This window comes from Acipenser ruthenus, chromosome 3, assembly GCF_902713425.1.
Source record: "Acipenser ruthenus chromosome 3, fAciRut3.2 maternal haplotype, whole genome shotgun sequence".
Taxonomy (NCBI): Eukaryota; Metazoa; Chordata; class Actinopteri; order Acipenseriformes; family Acipenseridae; genus Acipenser; species Acipenser ruthenus.
Genome location: NC_081191.1, coordinates 16,389,821 through 16,410,729, shown reverse-complemented (window position 1 = coordinate 16,410,729; position 20,909 = coordinate 16,389,821). Strand labels below are relative to the sequence as shown.

Sequence of the window (20,909 nt, the reverse complement as noted above, 5' to 3'; positions counted from 1 at the left end):
GAGACCTATCCCAACAGACTCACAGCTGTAATTGCTGCCAAAGGTGCTTCCACCAGGTATTAACTCAGGGGGGTGGAGACTTATCCATTTATGATCTTTCAGTTTTGTATTTTTAATATATAATTTTTTTCTCAATAAAAACTTTTTTTCCCCTTAACAGTGTGGAGTGTGGTGTGTAGATATGTGGAAAAAAAATCCTCATTTAAATGCATGAAACTCTGAGGCACTGACACAACAAAATGTGAAAAAAGTTCAAGCGGGTGTAGACTTTCTATAGGCACTGTACTTCTGTTAGTCTCTGTTTCATACCTTCATAGTTTTTAATTATATTTTTAAAAATATATTTTACATTTTATTTCTGTTTCTTCATAACAAATAATGTTTTCTGGGGAGAGTAAAAAAATACATTAACTTTGATTCATGTACTAAGGGTTACTTTTAAATGAATTCACGATCCAGTTTACGGTAAACTGCATGCATGACTTAGAAACTCGGCTGTCAGCTGAGTAGAATATCCCAAAAACTGGGCTGAATTCGAAAATGCAAAGCGGACAAAAAATTGGGGCCTTATCTGAAAACCAGAGCGGCCCAGAATTTGGGACGTTATCAGAGTGCACGGAATTTGGGACGTTATCAAAAACTATAGCGGCCCAGAATTTGGGACATAATCTGAAAACCAAGCGGCCCAGAATTTGGGGACTTATCTGAAAACCAGAGCGGCCCAGAATTTGGGACGTTATCAGAGTGCACGGAATTTGGGACGTTATCAAAAACTATAGCGGCCCAGAATTTGGGACATAATCTGAAAACCAAAGCGGTCCAGAACTTCGTACGCTATCTGAAATTTAAACCAGAGCGGCCCAGAATTTGAGACATTATCTGAAAAGCAAAGCGGCCCAGAATTTGGGATGTAAATGAAAACAGGGGCAGTCTATATGTAAAACTGTGATTACATTAGAGATAAACTAATGATTACTGTAACAAAACCGTCCACGGCCTAGTAATTTAATTAAAAACATACAAAACAATGACCGCTAGCAGCCTACAGATTGTCAGTAACTTACACAGTAAATTAATAAATAAAATACATAAACTTAAAATATCAGCAAGAACAAGTACTCAATATTTTGAACAAGCTAAGGTATCAACATCATGGAATACACAACTGACCCCACTTTTCATCCACGTACACCTTCCTGTAATTAATTTCCCAAACCAAAGAAGCAACGTAGCGTATTTAGAAAAAAAGCATGTCTGCATCTGCACTAGTCGTGGACATGTTTAAAAACTCGACTGACACATTTTTGTGTGGCTTTATATCAAAAAGACGTACAATAACTGGATTCATTTTCTTGAGACCAGCGTCATTGCGTGCATCCATGCCGATTGAAAACGGGCCTAATTTCATTGACTACGGTACTGAGGTGAAAGGAAATGAGGGGCAAGTGCATCATTAATTATGGCATGTGGCGATTTCACTGTCAGGAAAGGCAGCCTTTAGGTGTCGTAAGCAGTGGCGATTGGCAGGTGGTGTTCAACAAGAAAATTTGAAAATAGCACCGAAGCCTTGGACACCTTTTCTTGTAATGGAGAACAAGGTGGCACCACAAAAAAAAAAAAAACTTTGTAGAGGTGCTACACCCACCAAACTGTTCTTCTTTGTCTCGTGCTCCTCGATGTTGAAAGTCGCTCACATCCCTTCTTACTTGGCGAGCACAGCTTACGGTTTGTTTGCATCGCAAGAAAACTTGTATTGGTCTTTTTGTTGCGACGTATGTAGCACCATTCTGGTGTGGAAGATGGCCACTTTTGTTTTATACTTGTGACCGCCTTCAAATTTCCGTTTGGTCGACATCTTTTTGCCTCACTCTCCTTCTCTCTGTGTGATCAGTAGGCGGGCACTGCATGTCCTAAAACACACTCTATTGGCTATTGCTAGGTAACACACACACTACTTCTTAACCAACAGGATTTCACTGCCTTCCAAACTACTATAACTGACATATGTAGCAAATACAATTTCCATATCATAGTGATTGACACCTCCGGGGCGGGGCAGTCAATACATTTACAGAATTCCTCAGTAGATGAGTTAGTCCTGTGCGTGAGATTTTAAGGAGTGTGTGCGGTGTGTGTGTGACAAGGTCCAAAGGCGTGTGTCTCACGAGTCAAGCGTCAGTGCAGGTGTTTGCCACTACTAGCTTTTTCTTTCTTTCTTTCTTTTAAATTAGGCTATATCATAAATCATTAAAAAAAAAAAAAAAAGTGTATAAACTATTAGAACTACTTCAAAGACGGATTTCGTAATGGTTATTATTTGTGATCTGGATAATGTAATCCAGCAGTGACATTTGCTGAAAAACCAGATCAAAACGATACATAAAAGTAATCTCGATGACAAAACATATGAGTATAAAAAACCAAATCATTTTGATCCACACTACACGTTTATAAAAAACAGGCCCCTGAGGACTCGTTAGAAACAAACTTGATCCTTACACTTGACAACGGCAGCCGAGCAAGGACATTATACAATGCACAACTTTAGTTGTCCATCAATACGCATCCCTCCAAATTTCCCATTTGTTGTATTGCCTAAAGCCCACCACAAAAAAAAAAGAAAGCGAGACAACCGCTGTAGAAGATAACACGATTTGTAATAGCACAATGTCGTATAAATAAAACTAAATACATTTAGACAGTATCGCGTTTTGATTATTATGCTCGATTAACATGAGCTGTGATTCCATTACCAAACTCATCACCTCAAGCCACTACATCCACCATCACATTAGTTTAAGCATTTTGCCAGCTGATGTGTCTTTCTCACAATGACACAAAAACGCACATGTTCACTTCCTACTGTACAGTAAGCAAGCATGCAAGAGAGACACAAACAGCTGCGGCGATAATACTGGCACTAAATGTAACCAGTGTGGATAATCCATTTTGTTCTTACACCCAACCGGGATAAAGGTTTCCATGGCAAGCAGGGGCGTTTTGTGGTAGCAAGTTAGAAAGCACCGCTCCTGACGTCATCCAAGTGTCAGCAGACAGCTGGAATAAACATGAAAGTTTAGGCTTTTCCGCCAGCGTTTTTATTTCAAATCGTTTTAGCATCTTGGTGTTTTTGAAAACAGTAAAGAATGGAACAGCCAGCGCCCAAAAGGTAAACTATCAGCCCATTTGAAATGGGGAGGGACCGTTTGATGTATTAAACTTTTATTTTCCTTGGTTTGTTATGGTGTTTGACAATTGTTTCGTTGTTTTTTTTATTATTTATTTATTTATTTATTTTAATCAACAAGGGTTACTCTGTTGGTGATATTGGTATTTGGGCCTGTTTGCTGTTTTGGTAATATATGTTTTTGCAGGGGTTTCTCAACATACGCGCTGTGTTGAATCGAAACCATTTTGGATAAGCTATCAAATCCCCTACTTAATTTTCACAAAGCGGCTTCCCCTGTTTTTGGCAAACCATGTACAATTTAATTTGAATGTCGTGTCGATAACCTTTATCCAACATAGGACGTTTCTACTGAATGAAATTGAATAATACTGTGTGCAGGAGGCCCCTTATAAAATCTATTACTTACCAGTGTCAGAAATACAAATACTGTTTGTTAGCTCTGGCCTGTACAGCATAAGTGCAGGTACTGTTAACCAATGACAGCCGGTAAGTGACCGGAAGTGGTCTACCACGGCTTGTCTTTGTTTACTAGTGATTTAACTTTGGAAATAGGATAATGGATTCGCAGTGTGGCCACTAGTCGTATTACTGTGTTGACTCCACTTCTACAGTGGGAGTTGTCTTACGTTTGGATTTTTTTTGTTTGTTTTTGTTTTTAATAATTAGGTCTACTGTATAGTATACCCTGTTTCTTTAACCAGTTTGTTCTGGCTATCAAGCCAGTAGCTGCCCCCGTCTCCCAAAAGTACACCTTTATCAAACTTCTTAGCCTTGGAGGCAGGGCCAAGCTTGGGAAGTCTTACTGACCAGTACAGGGACCTGAAGCACTTTGAGGCTCCCTAGCTCCAGGCGTTTTAATAGGACTGTGCTTTGAGTAAATCAAGATGACAACACACAACGCTTTAGTGGTTTAGTGTTCGACCATCAGTGAGATGATACAGCTTGGTTGTTTTAAAACAATACTTCCTTGTTCACAGAAACCTTGTGTGTGTGTGTGTTACTAATGGGGAGGGAGGGAGGGGGGGGGGGTATTCAATTTTATTTAATCAAAATAGGATTTCGCCAAGCTAAACCATGAACATGACATGTGATAGTGTTTTATTGTCACTGAACTTCTGAATAGGTGTTTTGTTAGAGATGAGTAGAGGTGCTGTACACTATTTGACAGCAAATGGCAATAAATTGTTTGAGAATTGCATCAATTCCTTTCTAGATGCAGTTGGCACCTTGGTTTGGTTTAACCAAACCCTTTATGCAATGATCTGTGTTTTATAGTTTGCTCAGATAGTGCCTGCATGTTAACATGTTTACTTTGAGGTAATAATTAGGATTCTAATTTTCTTCGCAGCAAGTTGAAAAAGCTGAGTGAAGACAGCTTAACGAAGCAGCCAGAAGAAGTATTTGATGTTCTAGAAAAGCTGGGTGAAGGGTAAGAATTGCTGTTCGGCTTAAAGCCTTGATAGTGCTGAATCTTGCTGTTTCCGAAAATTATTTCCTTACTGTGTTATTGTCCTTACTGTGGTGTGAGAAGCAGAAGAGATGGCAAGTCACCATAAACTGCAGTAGCATTAAGCGAAGAGTTAAATTAAGAAATGATTTGTCACAAGTTTGCAATAAGAACCGTTTTATAAGGGCATATAATACAGCAAGTTCTTGTCTTGTGGAAGATCAGTACTATCGTATTAATTATTGACAATGTAGTATGTACTCTTCTTGGGCATTATTCATAGTAAAGCTGTTATGTTAAGCACTGTTTAAACTATTCATTAAACTTGTTTCAAAAGTAGGTGTAACCATGTTTCAAACTTGATTTAACAAACAAAAAAAAACGTATGAAAAGGGCATTGACCTTTTGACTACTACGTGATTAGAACGAAGCTGCTTCTGCTATGCAAACTTTACAATTTGAAGCATTTTACAAGCACATACATTATATTGTGTTATTACATTATTGTGTGTGATTTATTATTTGTTTATTTAGCAGACGCCTTTATCCAGGGCCACTTACAGAGACTAGGGTGTGTGAACTATGCATCAGCTGCAGAGCCACTTACAACAACGTCTCACCTGAAAGACGGAGCACAAAGAGGTTAAGTGACTTGCTCAGGTTCACACAATGAGTCAGTAAGTGAGCCAGGATTTGAACCAGGGACCTACTGGTTACAAGCCCTTTTCTTCAACCACTGGACCACACAGCCTCCTTAAAGTCCCTTTTTTGATAAACAGTACAGATTTGGATTTGGAGAGTAAACCTTGCATAATTCACAACTCTTTAATGCCTGATGCCAATTAAAGGTGTATTTGCAGATTAACCTACTTCTCTATGCAAGCAAACCAAAATCACTGTGTCTGCCAAATTTTCTAAAGAAAAAGCACAATGACGCTGTACTTTCCTACTGAATAAAACCCGACTGAATTATATCCAGTCCTCTTAATAAAACCAGTCACTCAGGACTGAATAATTTACCTTTGTGTTTCTCTGTGGTTAATTGCTCCCCCTAATACATACCATTCCTAAATTGATGTGCCTCTGATGTGGTTTAGCACAGCAGGAGAAAATGGGACCTCAGTGTTGAATATATTAATATGTGAAACTCTGCCTCCTTGTAACTTTTTAGCAGTGCTTTAACCCTTTCAAGGCCGGGTTTGTAGTGTTATGCTGGAATTCTGAGCTGTTTTTTTTTTTTTTTTTCAAAGAAAATGCACACACTTGTTTTTAAGAGTCATAAGTCATTCAAATTTTATTTAATCACCATAAAACCATATATCATTTAAAAGCTTAGAACTTTAATAATATTATTGTCAAACTGTTTATAGAATTCAGAACATTGTAAAATGTAAAAAGGTACAAAATTGGCAGAACAAAGTTCAAGTTTCCCCATACCACTTTATCCTCCTACTATCCCATTTCAGTGTTTCAGTTCTCAATGATGGTGCTAAAGGAATGAATGTCCCCACAAGAGATACAGTAGTAATCTGTCTCCATACGAAGACCCTTTTTGCAGTAACTATTTACATAATTCAGAACATGCTGGAATATAAAAAGGCACAGAAATGACAAAGAAATTGCAAACATTTTTCAATAACTGTTTATGCATTCACTTCACCATGAAGTATAAACCTATGACTTTAAATAACTATTGACCTCTGTCAACCAAAATGTAATACCACAGAGAGGTGGTGTTAATGTAAAAGTCAAAATTTAAGGAGTAATAAAAATGGTTTTCCAATAATTAGACCATATAAGGAATGAGCCTTGACCTCTCAAGGTCAAATAAGAAAATAACAAAATATATAAATCAAATATTAAATACATAAATACTTTAAATACATAAAATATAAAAAAAATATACATACAAAATTGTAAATAAAACTAAATGTAGTGAATAAATAAAATAGTAAAAAACAAGACCAATACATAGATTTCAACAAACATAAATAAGTATATCACTGTTGGGTCACAATTTAGTTTTATTTTATGTTGTGTGCCAGAATTCAAAACATGGTACCATGCAGTGGAATGTTCCCTCAAGGTATGCAGCTGTACATCTCCACTCACCTTCTCGACTCTCCCTGCTGATGCTGGTTACCAGAACCCTCAATGCACACTCTGCACTGCCAAAACACTGCCGCCTTCTCTTTGGAGACGATGATGTTTGGGAATTGGTGAGTTGTCCACTTCACCTGATGTCCTCTGGTGCTCGGCCTGCCTCCCTGATTACTTGCACTGTCAGGCAGGGTAAATCAGAAAGTGTGGTAGAGCCAAATTCTCGACCGGCAAATAAAGTAAAGCACAGTAAATGCATAGCATAAGCATGGGAGAAGGATGATAAACTGCAAAATTACTGTGCACATTTATGATCAGCTTTTATTAAAGGTAACATTATTTGCTTCTTAGTAAAACAAAACAACAATGTACTACAAATATGCTGCAAATAAGAATCTGTTGCTCAAACATTATAACTCAACTGATAAATAGCAACCTTGTACTTAAGTTGTCTGTTGTACAAGCATTACTACTGAAAATCAGGTAAAAAAATACAAACCCGTGCAGACGTAAAATGGCTGACAAAAAAAAGACTGACTTAGAACATCGCTTTATAAAGTAAATCTACCTAAATACCTATCTATAAGCGATCAGTCTCACAGGTGATTTTATATATAAAAACAGTAAATAAACCAACTTGCAAAGAAACCGGCAAACATGATAACGTGTCCTAAATATATTACTAATGTAATATGTCATGGCATTAGTAATGGATTTGTGAGCAAGAACATGAATAAAAGAACAGATACAAAATCAAATAATGAATCGTCTTACCTTCCGGGTCTACAGAGAAAATAGGATCCAAAAGCTCTTGATCCTCGACCCCACTGGAATAATCACATTTACCCCCATTCTCCAAAACTAACTGCGTTGCAGCCTGCGCAACTACCTTGTGAGATTGCTTGCCGAATTCCATTTTACAAAATGAGTTCTCTCTGTTTTCACTCCTAACTACAAGTACATCCAGGTTCAAGGTTAATCGAGCCTTCCCTTCAGTCCATGTGACTGTTTTAAACCTGTCCGTACACACAGATCACATTTCAGCACTGTTTTAAATGATGTAATTGATGAACAAACCATGCAGCACTGTGAAACGTCTGGGCCCGAAATATTCAGGCTCGACCCTGTGGTAAGTGTTCTGGGACCCGGAATTTTGGGCTTGGCCATGAATGGGTTAATAGTTCCTATGAAGCGATGGAATATCGTGACCTGTCTTTGGGCTACAGCATAGAACATTTCTAATATATTGTAGCTTGAATAAAAAAAATATATAATTCTAGTCTATTTGTGTATTGTAGTTGTATGCAATATAAGATTTGTTTATTAAAAACAAAAATCATACAAATAAATAAGGCTGTGTTCCTACTTAGCACTGTGGATTGTTCCAGAAATTATTTAGCGAGGGAGGTTTCAGACCTTGGCATGGAATCACAGTAATGATGTGGGAAGTCTCACATCATGTCCTACTGCAGCATTTTGTCAGAATATTAATATTAGATGTATGTTTTTGTTTCTCCCTAGTTTATCAAGTGATCTTGACGTAACAGTTTAAAAACTAAAAGCATGTTGCATGGTTTTCTCCAATAGCAATTTAATTAATCTGCATAGCTACAGGAGGATTCTGGGAAATGAAAGCAATATATTTTAAAACCACACAAATACAGTTAATAATGGTACACTTAAACCAGTGATATGTTTTTGCTTTGTGCCAGTGCCCTAACTGGACAGAGCGTATGGAGCTTTCTGTCGCTTTCATACTGGAAAGGAAGTAGATGGAAGGCCTCCAATTTCACTGACTGGTTAATATGGAAAGCAGAATGCTTTAGGGAGAAAAGCAGGATTAGTGAGGAGAGTAGCCTTAGTTCTAGGCTTTCACAATTGAAAATGCTTGCATTTCACCTACCCGCTTGTCTGAGGTAATAGCAAACAGGAAAGTGCTTTTGAAAGACAGGAATTTCAGCTCTGCTGAATGTAGGGGCTTGAATGGCGGTCATGTAAGTGTGTCCAGCGCCACTTTGAGCCGCCAACGAGGAACAAGGTCACTCCTAGGGGGTCTTCTCCTCCGAGCACCCTTCTAAAACTGTCCCGCCAGGAAGTGAGCTCCTGGGGAGATTGAATCAATTTAAATATGACAAGCTGATATACCTGCCTTAAGTGTGGAGGGAGACTTCCATTCATCAAAAAGGCCCTGCAGTATATCTCCCATGGGACAAGTCGTGGGGTCCACGTCTGGAAAACACCCCAATTGTAGCCATACTGGGACCGTGTAGACGGTGCCGTGACATTCTGAAGGGTGTCAATGACCCTGTCAGACCCTGTGCCGGTGACTCTGCACATATCAGCTAGTCATACACGTAATTGAGCACTCTGATGCCTTTGAGTCTCAAAGGAGCCAGTATAGCGTCCATGCACTTGCCAGAGCTAGAGAGAGGCCAAACGGCAGTATTTGAAAGGCAAACCACAAGTATTTCCTGTGTCCAGTTCTTACAAGGATATGAAAGTAGGCGTCCTTAAGGTCCACCGTAGTGAACCAGTCACCTGGCCTGACTGACTGCAACAGCATGTATATACAGTGCCTTGCAAAAGTATTCAGACCTCTGACCAATTCTCTCATATTACTGAATTACAAATGGTACATTGAAATTTTGTTCTGTTTGATATTTTATTTTAAAACATTGAAACTCAAAATCAATTATTGTAAGGTGACATTGATTTTATGTTGGGAAATATTTTTAAGAAAAATAAAAAACTGAAATATCTTGCTTGCATAAGTATTCAACCCCTGTGCTGTGGAAGCTCCCAGTTTACACCGATGAAAGAAATTGCCCTAACGAGGACACAATTACCTTACCATTGGCCTCCACCTGTGAAACATTAAAGTTGCTGTCACATTTTCTGGATAAAAACCCCACTGTTGAAGGATCATTGGTCAGGCTGTGAATCTGAAGAAAAATGAATGGAGTGGAGTAATGGTGCACCAGTCAACCATATCAAGAGCTCTGCATAACACTGGCCTGTATGGGAGGGTGGCAAGAAAGAAGCCGTTACTCAAAAAGTACCATCTGAAAGCACGTCTGGTTTGCCAGAAAGCATGAGAGTGACCCAGCTGTGATGTGGGAAAAGGTTTTGTGGTCAGATGAGACCAAGATAGAGCTTTTTGGCCAAAACTCAAAGCACTATGTGTGGCGCAAACCTAACACTGCCCATGCCTCAAGACACACCATCCCTCCAGTGAAGTATGATGGTGGCAGCATCATGCTGTGGGGATGCTTCTCATCAGCAGGGACTGGGCATCTTGTTAAAATTGAAGGAAGAATGGATGGAGCAAAATACAGGGAAATACTGCAAGAGAACCTGCTTCAGTCCGCTAAGAAACTGAAGCTTGGGAGGAAATTCACCTTTCAGCAGGACAATGATCCCAAGCACAAGGCCAAAGCAACATTGGAGTGGCTCAAGAACAAAAAGGTGAATGTCCTACAGTGGCCCAGTCAAAGTCCTGATCTCAATCCCATTGAGAATCTGTGGCACAATTTGAAAATTGCGGTCCACAAGCGTCGTCCAACCAACCTGAACAACCTGGAGCAAATCTGCCAAGAAGAATGGGCCAAAATCACTCCGACACTGTGTGCAAAGCTGGTACATACTTACCCCAAAAGACTTAAAGCTGTTATTGCAGCGAAAGGTGGCTCTACCAAATATTAATGTATGGGGGTTGAATACTTATGCAAGCAAGATATTTCAGTTTTTTATTTTTCTTAAAAATATTTCCCAACATAAAACCAGTGTCACCTTGCAATAAATGATTTTGAGTTTCAGTGTTTTAAAATAAAATATCAAACGGAACGAAATTTCAATGTACCATTTGTAATTCAGTAATATGAGAGAATTGGTCAGGGGTCTGAATACTTTTGCAAGGCGCTGTATGTGAATGTGATACGACGTCCGCCTGTAAGGGATGATAAAAAAAAAAAAAAAACGCACATCACATGTTTTAATAAACTGAAGTGCGAGAAGGACAGTAACAAATACACAAATACTAATAATAACAATTTCATCGAATGTTGGTAAGCGCAGACAGGTGCTGTATTAACACCAGCAGAATACCATAACCCCAGTTTCATGCAACAGTTGTGACGGTGACCAAACATGTTTGAGTGTTGTGTAAACATTTAGTATTTAGTACTGTAAACAGCAGAACCAACTTGCTGCAATTTTAACTTGTTTTTACTGAAAAATAAATGCTAACATGTAATCATAAGAGCTGTCTGTGTTACATGCTGTCAGATTAGGACTTCACTGACACTTAGCATTGGAGCTGCAGCATGCTATTTCCCATTGTACGCTGTACACAATAAGAGGTGCCGTCACCAATTCCAGACACTTGCAAAATATTTAATGCATAAACATGCTGAGTTCATTGCAGTCATTAGCTGCACAGGTTAACCACTCAGCAGAATGGGGCAACAGACAAGTGAGTACTGACATTAAGTTACTGTTTTAGTATCACAAGTTTTTGTATTTTAAGCAGTTGAATATGGTAGCAACTAACTTGCTCCTGACGTGGCACCCAGCAATTGAATTTGGCGACACATTTTTTTTTGGCATGGAGCCATTGGCTTCTAAGGCAAAAACTTTGTCTGGAGCCCTGGTTTGTAATTTTATTTTAAAGAAATGTATTTTAAATAATTAATAGGAAACAAAAGCAAAACAGGCCGTAAAGATTATTTGACCGAAAGTGCTTTACCAATGTTATTGCAAACACTTGCACAAGCAAATGAGATAGTTGTGTGATTTTTATGTTCCATGCTTAATTTACTGTATCATGATCCGCATCGTATTGTGAAGACACTGCCGATACCCAGCCATAATTAGAAACTACTGTACCATAATTACAGTTTGGCTTATGAAAAAAACAGTGACTACATCATGTCAACAGTATGACACAGATACTTGATCTATTCCAGAAGTTTAGAGAGTAAAACCAGTAACAATATATGTGGTGTTTTTCTCCTCTTTTACAGATCCTATGGCAGTGTTTACAAAGCAATACATAAGGAATCTGGTCAAGTGGTTGCAATCAAACAAGTGCCTGTTGAATCAGATCTTCAAGAAATTATAAAAGAAATTTCAATAATGCAGCAGTGTGACAGGTATGTAAGGGCTGTGTATCATTCAACTTTCCGGCTTTTATGAAGGTTAGTGTTCTTGTAAGGTACTGTTATTGGATATCTTGTTTTAAAACCAAAGTCCCATAAAGCTACCTGTCCATGTAAACATATTGGTTTGGCACAATGATTGAAAACCAGAATTCTTGAAGAAGATGTTTGTACTTCTCTTTTATTAAACCAGATGATATTCTGTTCAAGAGAAATAGTATTCAGATCCATTCAGGAAAGTGAGGGTCTACTGTGTTTATATTTCTCACTTGGGATATTAGTATGTTTGCATACTTGAAGTGTATGCCTTAAGGTTACTTTTAGGATGCATTTTTAATTTCTGAATTCAAGCTTTTATGTATTTCTGTTTTGTTTTTCTTCATAATAACCCTTTTTTGTTTTTGTTTATTTTTACAGTCCGTATGTAGTAAAGTACTATGGCAGCTATTTCAAGAATACTGACCTGTGGATTGTTATGGAGTACTGTGGAGCAGGTTCTGTATCTGACATTATCAGACTGAGAAATAAAACGGTAAGCTATATTGTACAACAACCACACTGCTCTCCCATTGTTGTGTATGGAGGTCAGCCGTTCCATTATTGAGTAAAATAAAGCACGGCTGACAAATGGCACTTGTTCTAAAATCGCTGCTTACTGATGAAACGCTTCACACGGCTTGTCAAGCCTTGTTCTCAAAAATAACTCCTTATATGGACTACAGTGATTATTTCAGATAAACAGACACCTACATAAATAACTTTAAACAGCTGTAGTATAGTAATGATGGCATTGCAGTGGAGTGTGCCTTGATAATAGTGAAACTCCCTCGTTCAAATAATGCCCTCGACCTCTGGTCTCTGGCTTCATTGACTGGGGAGTTCCATGATTTCATCGTGTACACACCACAGCAATGCCACTGACCCTTAAATATAGTAGACCCTGATGTTCATGAGATACAGCCATCTGAAATTTCTTTGTATTGGATGAAAAAGATAAAAGATAAGGTAATATCAAGATCGTTTTATCTATTTATTTATTTTTTAAACTATGCTCTAAGTATGATATAGTTGTGCCAATATTGCAAACCAGACATAGGGCACTGTAAGTCACAAGCTTTTTTTTCATCCAACTTTCAACCAAAGCAGGCAAAAAGTTGAATGACCTTTTGTGGGTTGGATACCAGTTTGTATTGTACAGCACCCTATACTTTATTTTATATATATTTTATGTAACCAGTACTATGAAAATAGAACACCATCAAAAAAGGTTTCCTTACAAACTGTGTGTTCATACATAGGTACTTTCCATACAAATATGCTGGTAAAGTTCAACCTATATCATGATATTTACCCTCACCTGCCTGGGATTACAACATAAACTGCAAATATAAAACGTCTCCAGGTACGCAGGTCATTCCATTTCAGTTGCATTGAGAGCCTGCTAAAACACGATGCAAAAAAAAAAGTTGTACGTTAAGCTAAGTGGCCAGCCTAGGAAGGAAGCCAGGAAGCATTCAACTTGACTACATTTTCCTACTAACACTATGTAACACAATTTTTGTTCCTGGGTAGTAAGTGTTATTTCCTAATTGCTTATGCCTCAAAAGTATAGAAAATGGCTTTTATTCCCCACAAACTTTGCTTTTGTGACCAGGACAGTGATATTTTGAAATTTACCTATTTCCAATGAGAAAACGGGCGAATTTGTGTCTTTTCGTTCACATAAAGTCAGAAAAAAACAACATATGAATCCAAATTAACATGTATTTATACTAAAGTAATACAAAAATGACTACAAAAGATTTAGAAGTGAGTAGTTTTTCGACATTTACGATTATACTGTAAATCACTTTCACGAATCAGCCCCCAAATGTAGTCTCCCATCATGTTCTCGTTATACTGTCCTTGGTAGCGGCGTTCAAAGTCCAGTATATCCTGGTGGAAGCGCTTGCCTTGCTCCTCCGAGTACGCTCCCATGTTCTCCTTGAATTTATCAAGATGAGCATCAAGGATATGGACTTTGAGGGACATCCTACAGCCCATTGTGCCGTAGTTCTTCACCAGAGTCTCAACCAGCTCCACATAGTTTTCGGCCTTGTGATTGCCTAGGAAGCCCCGAACCACTGCGACAAAGCTGTTCCGAGCCACTTTCTCCTTACTAGTGAGCTTCTTGAGGAATTCATTGCACTCCAGGATCTTCTTTATCTGTGGTCCGACGAAGACACCGGCTTTGACCTTTGCCTCAGACAGCTTAGGGAAGAAGTCTTGAAGGTACTTGAAGGCTGCCGACTCCTTATCTAGAGCTCTGACAAATTGTTTCATAAGGCCCAATTTGATGTGCAGTGGTGGCATCAGCACCTTCCGGGGGTCCACCAGTGGCTCCCACTTGACGTTGTTCCTCCCCACAGAGAACTCGGTCCGCTGTGGCCAGTCCCGCCTGTGGTAGTGCGCCTTGGTGTCCCTGCTGTCCCAAAGGCAAAGATAGCAGGGAAACTTGGTAAAACTGCCTTGGAGACCCATCAGGAATGCCTCCATTTTGAAGTCTCCTATGACCTTGATGCCATCTCAGAAAAATGCAGATATGTATCCACTTAGGCAGCTGGAACTAAACTGAACTGGTGGGCTTAAGGCCCCTGTATTTATACTACTATTTATATTACTGGAAAGTTCTAGAAGTTACTCCAAGTTTACTCAGCACTGAATCTATCTGGAATGTTCTGGAAAATAGGTACATTTCAAAATATCACTGTCCTGGTCACAAAAGCAAAGTTTGTGGGGAATAATAGCCATTTTCTATACTTTTGAGGCATAAGCAATTAGGAAATAACACTTATTACCCAGGAACCAAAAAAAAATAATAATAATTGTTACACGGTGTAATTAGCAAGGCAAAATTCCATGGATATTTTAATGTCCTTGGAAAATATGCAGGGCAACTAGGCCTGTGGTTTTGCCAGCGTATGACTATAGCGTACGGTAGTAATTAATCTCAGCATACAAGAAGTTATTTACATTTTTTCCTAAGATTAAACATTCATCATGGTACTCTGATTAAGGCTTGATATTTATGTAGCTATAAATAATAATAATAATAATAATAATAATAATAATAATAATAATAATAATTAGACAGTCGGACAAAAGAAACACTTTAATATGCATTAGTAGAAGCATAAATGTACAGCAGTTTTATATTTACAATAACTTTACATCACTGACTAAAACCATAACACCGTAAAAACAAACTGGCAACGCTATGCTGGTGGTTTGTTTAGAGCCAGGTTCGTAGTCATTAAGTCTGTTGCTAAGCAAATAACGCATTTACTTTCCTAGTAGGTACGTCAATTCTGATCAAATAGTTTGTGCTTCTCTGGCTGCTTCATTCACTAATGAACCTACCCATTTACCATACAATAGCGCAAATAGACATGTGTATGTACTCGTGTGGCAAAGTGATTTGCAGTGCGCAGGTGTAGAGATGATGCAGTGTTCAAGAGAATGACAAACAACACACTTACTGGTGAAATGATGGTTTTAATTGTAATCCAAAGTCACTTGACAACAGTAAATAATAATGAGAAATGACAATACACAACGATGTGTATTGCTGAGTTAAATCCACGGGGTTCAGTCCCAAAACAATAAACACAGTTTTAAATACACACAAGACACACACACGATCACAAATCCAGAGTGAGTGCTAAAGTGCGAGTGGTGAAATACAATTTATTCGTGAACAGTTGTGCAGTGTTGTCCGGGTTTGGTGCTGGCCTTACGCGACAGCTCCGGATCGTGTTAGCCGTCTAACAAGAACAAACAAGTATTATTAGACACGGCAAACAAACAAAACACTCACGGTTAGTTTACAGTTCATCCTTTCGCGGTTCACTCTCAACCATAACAAAAGGAACAGGATCACCTAGCCACCTCCCCTTTTGTACCATCGGTCACGCCCCCTTGGTTACAGAAGTAGCGCATCATTTGGAATTACATTTTCTTAAATCGGTATCTTCAGCTGCAAAAAAAAAAATACCTTGACAATTGTTTGTATCCTACAAGAATGTAAAATGTAACCAATTCTTTAACAAGTACAGTCTCAGATAAAAGTATTGGCACCCATCGCTTGTTGTACATAATTCAGGGTAACAGATTAAGGACAAGCATTTTAACTACTTATTAATAAAGCAAAATATACAAGTTCTCGTAATTTAACAAATAATCTTTATCAAAAAACAAACAAACTTATTATGTTTAAAGTATTAGTTCCTGACAAGTATTGGCACCCCTGCTTTATATTTTGTGGGTCCTCCTTTTGCTTTTATCACGACTTTCAGAAGTTTATGATAATTCTTAACAAGTATGTTATATTTTGTTGGTGAAATCTGTGCCCATTTTGTCTTGCATATTTGGGGGGGGGGGGGGGGGGAATGGGGGTGCAATTTTTGTAATAAAACATACTGTCCAAGGGACAAAATGCTAGAAAAAATCGAATTGTCCTTCTTAAAAATCTACTTTCTCCCTCCCCGTTGCACAACACACACACAAAAACGTAGAATATGACTTGTAGGATTTTGGCTTTATTTAACAGTGAGCACAATCAATCAGTTATTGATTAACAGGGGCGGATCTAGCCTTGTAGCTTGACTGGTTCACTAAATTCTTCTGGATACACAAAAAGTTCACCACACCTCAACAAATGTATAACTAGGGCTTCTGTTTTTTGGGTTTTATTAATTGTATTTTTCGGTGCTTATTTTTAGCTATTTTCGAGTTTTATGTAAATCGTTTTTTTCGGGCTTTCGTTTTTGATATACTGTATGAAATAAGTGTTTTTTGGTTACTTTCCAAAATGCTTGGGCGGTTTTTTTTGTTTGGTTTTTCTGTCAAAATATGTATAGTAGTAACTCAACAGTACTTGCCACTTAAGTTGTACCTTCTTCCTTTGCTGTCTTCCACAACGAAATCCCTACGGTTTTGGGCACATTCTTCTGGGTTTTTTGTGTGTAGGCATTTTTGTACATTTCGCCACAATTCTGTTTTAAATCCTCTGTATCTTAACTGTAATACAGCTTTAAATCCTGCCAACAAGCCTCCATCCTGATTGCAATCTCGTTTTAAATCTCGCAAACAGAGTCTCCAATAGAAATGTAGGAATGTGCTGTCACTCAGTAGTTGGGGCGGGTTTAAAGTATTCAGAACTAATCAATGATAGATACAAGTCAGGAAGGCGGGACATTGCCCAGCAGCACTGGGAAATGTATTTATTATTATTTTTGTAGTAGGTTTTATTTTTTAATGGAAAAAGGGTAAAGTTAACGTGAATTGATTAACCATTTCCACAGTTTTTCCGGTGTTTATTGGTTATCCACGGATTTAATTATTATTTTTTTTTATCAGGGGTGTTTTATCGGTTTAAAACCGAAAATCAGAAGCCCTATGTATAACATACTTTAAGGAACTGTTCCTTTCAGTGCAGTTTGGAATGCATTTTCTAGTAAATTTAAGTAACATACTAAGAATACAACTATAATAAGCAATATTTGGGAGTTATTCAAATGTAAAAATAGCTTCTGCCTGTTTTAGTTTGTTGCATCACAGATACAAAATCATTGGCAACTATTAATGCTGCTTTGTGGAACTCAGATTTTTCTTGGTGTTATTTCAGTTTTGCTGAACCTCAGATTTTTAAAGGACTTGTGTACAACCTGTCCAGTTTCTCCACATTTTGTACTGCTTTTCTACCAAAATGCACGCAATAGTTACAGTAGGCTCCCATCAGATTCTGCAAAGACAAAATATTTTTTTCTTTTGTTTATTTCTATTATATGCTTTTTATTTTGTTTTTTTTAAACAGTGTACAACATTTTTACAGCCGTTTTTCCTCATCTAACATCTTGCCCCATGATGACTAACTGGAACACTGCTGCAGCTGGGTGATCCTGGTTTCATACCCTGATGATTTTTTTTTTTTAAAACATTTTTGGGAGGACATTTTTTCTGTAGTACTCTCACTGAAAAGTAAATACATAAATTAATGAATACATAAACACATTGCCATGAGATTTACAGTCTATTATTTTAAAAATAATAAAGTATTGTACAGACCATCTCATATATAAGCATTTCATTTGTATCATTATAAACATATTTGACAATCTTCATGTTTTAATACTTTCACAAATTGATAGATAGTGCATGTCCAATAAATAGCTAAGATCGCTTCTGTTCAAATCTTTTTTTAAATATAGCATTTAAATCTAAAACAATATGTAATATGTCTGCTAAGAAATAAATTATTAAAAAGGGTAAATAGCAAACTGGGTTTGCAGCACTTAAATCATAAGAAAAAAATCCTTACATTTGTTTTTAAACATCCCAACAAGTACTGTACACGCTTGACCACAAGGTTGACTCAGAAATAATTTTATAAATGACACAACACCATTTTTTTTATATCCGTTAATACCTTTGCGATTGGTGTTTTTTTCTTGTTGTAACTTTACTTGATTGCTGCATTTAAATGTCAGGTTCATGCATTAAGAAAGCAGCATCACTTATTTGCTAATTTACAAAAAATGTAAATAATACCTTAAATTTAAAAGATTACAGTAGTCTGTGCATTGCCAGAGGCTTTCTTGGCAGCCGTTTCTGGGTTTCTTTGTAACCAATAGATCATCAGCTTTTGCCACAGCTAGCCAATCAAAAGTGATAGGGGTGGGATGTAAACACTTTTTAAGATGTGTCTGTGTAGGTGCTAGACTTCCGCAATTCAGAAACTTGCGTGGCTCTCTAAAAAATATACCCGTAGTGTTTTTCTAGCAACAGAACAAACACAGGAAAAATAAATAAATAAAAACTATTTGTCTGACAGGCAAAGTATAACGGCAAAACTTGTTGTCCCTCACACAAATCATGTTGTCTAGGGCGTTGGGTGATACGATTTGCACACCTCTGCTTCAAGATTTCCTGACTTTGCCGTATGCTTTGTGTTGTTGTCGTGTTGGTAGACAAACTGTCTGCGCATCAGCCTACAAGCAGCTGGTATCATTGTACTTTGTAGAATGTTTTTATACATGGCTGCATTCATTTGATCTTCAATCGCATGAATGTCTCCAGTCCCCAAACTGCGAAAACACCCCTATATCATGATGGAACCTTCTCCATGTTTAACTGTAGGTACAAGGTTTTCTTCATCGAAGGCTTTCCTTTTTTTTCTCCAACATACTGTGGTCCATTTTTGTGGAAAAGTTCTATTTTAGTCTCATTGGACCAGAGAATTTTGTTGAAGAATGCTTTAGATTCCTGTTCCTATTTCTTGGCAAATCTTTAGAATGTTTGTTTGTTTTATGAATTTTCTTTTAAAGTGGTTTGCAGCAAGGTCTACTTGCATACAACTCTTCTGTGTTCAGGTGCCTTTGTACAGTTCTTTCATGCACTATTATGCCTGATGCGTCTAAATCTTTGGCTGTTAATCTTGGATTTTTTTTAGCTGCTCGGACAATTCTCCTACCTTCTGTACCTGCAATTTTCTTTGGACGTCCACTTCTTTCAAGCCTTTGTTGAATTTGTTCTGTGGTACTTCTTCATTATTGCTCTGATTGTGGATTTTGGTATTCCATATTTCTTTGATACTGTTCTGTAGCCATTTCCTTTGTTGTAGTTTGCTACGAGTGCTTTTCTCAAATGTGAATCCAACTCCCTTATCTCAACCATCATCTGCTGAGTTGCCAAAAGTTCTTATTCGACAGATGTTGGAAATAATTAACTCTTTTTCTGGCTACTGGCCTTTTTATGCAGCTTAATTGCTGTGTAGTGGTTTTCAGTCAATGAATATATATTTTTAATTAGTTTTACAACATTTATACAGACTTTTAATGTAAAGGTGCCAATAATTTTGTCATGAGCAAATATTTGAAATTGCCAAGTGCTTTTGAATTTTTTTGTATAAAGACTGTTTGTTAAACTACTAGAAATTGTGTGTTTTGGTGTTTGTCATATTAATTAGTGGCTAATGTTCATTAAGTGCTTGTATTTAACATGTTTTCTTGAATTAGTTTATCGGGTGCCAATACTTATGTCTGCGACTGTTCAAGAAAGTACTGCAATGTTATTTTTTTCTGTTTAATCGGTTTGGTCTGTTTCAAAATCTTGTGGGTAGCTTCTAAGCAGCTATATTGTGCAGTCCTTACTTGGTGGAAAGTAAGAAATATGCAGAATGACTTATTTAAAGCAGACTTACCTTGGGGCACAAATATGTCTGGTTAGCTATGGCCATAAACATTTGGTACAGCATGCAGGATTTAAATTTGCAGTAAGTGGATTGGATAATTGGAAAATGATCCTCAATTTCTGCTGGACAGTACTATAACCTGATTGCTGTTGAACATAATTGTGTATTGTGATTAAAAAGCTTTTTTAAAAAAAATTAAATACAAAGCTACAGTTTGTTTGGGAAAGTTTGACATGATCCCTAGTGGAAAATGTTTTTCCTTAAAATAGTCCACTTATTTTCTCTGGCAAACTTAACACTTTAAGTGCCATTGTCCTAATATGACAGTTACCTGTTATTTTCATTTTCTCTAACTATGTTGTTATGATAACTGCAAAAGTTGAGTTAAAATCTAACATATCAAATTACATAAATACAGCTTGATTTCTGATTTTTGTTTTTCAAAGAAAAAAATATTTGGTACTTCATGGGTTAAAGAGAGGGTTAGAAGGGGTAAAAGAATATGAAAGTTCTTATGAAAGTTCAAGGTTATTCGTTCAGATATTTTTGCTAATCTCACTCATATTTTATTTTATCATTTTTATTAGTTTTTTTAATGCTCAGTTAAAACCATTTAGACCCCAAAATAATCCTAGAACCCTTCTGTAGATTCCTGGGAATTTTTGCCAAAAATGTGAGATTCAAATAAATATAACTCAAAAACCAAGAAAAATCTGTAAGTTTTCTTTATTTTAAACAAGACATGTCATTCTTTGAAATGACACGAAGCTTCACAATTTTTGCAAA

At 37.3% G+C, this 20,909-nt stretch overlaps 1 protein-coding gene across 2 annotated transcripts in view; it reads left to right on the top strand.

Moving 5' to 3' along the window:
• Nucleotides 1-2,966: 2,966 nt before the first annotated feature.
• Nucleotides 2,967-20,909, top strand: part of LOC117435557 (serine/threonine-protein kinase 3-like) — a 126,862-nt gene continuing 108,919 nt past the window's right edge. For both annotated transcript variants that reach the window (XM_059012614.1, XM_034058843.3), the window contains exons 1-4: nucleotides 2,967-3,169; nucleotides 4,539-4,619; nucleotides 11,759-11,887; nucleotides 12,311-12,425. In XM_059012614.1, the coding sequence (XP_058868597.1) occupies nucleotides 3,147-3,169; nucleotides 4,539-4,619; nucleotides 11,759-11,887; nucleotides 12,311-12,425 (348 nt within the window). In that variant the 5' untranslated portion in view covers nucleotides 2,967-3,146. The remainder of the gene's footprint in view (nucleotides 3,170-4,538; nucleotides 4,620-11,758; nucleotides 11,888-12,310; nucleotides 12,426-20,909) is intronic.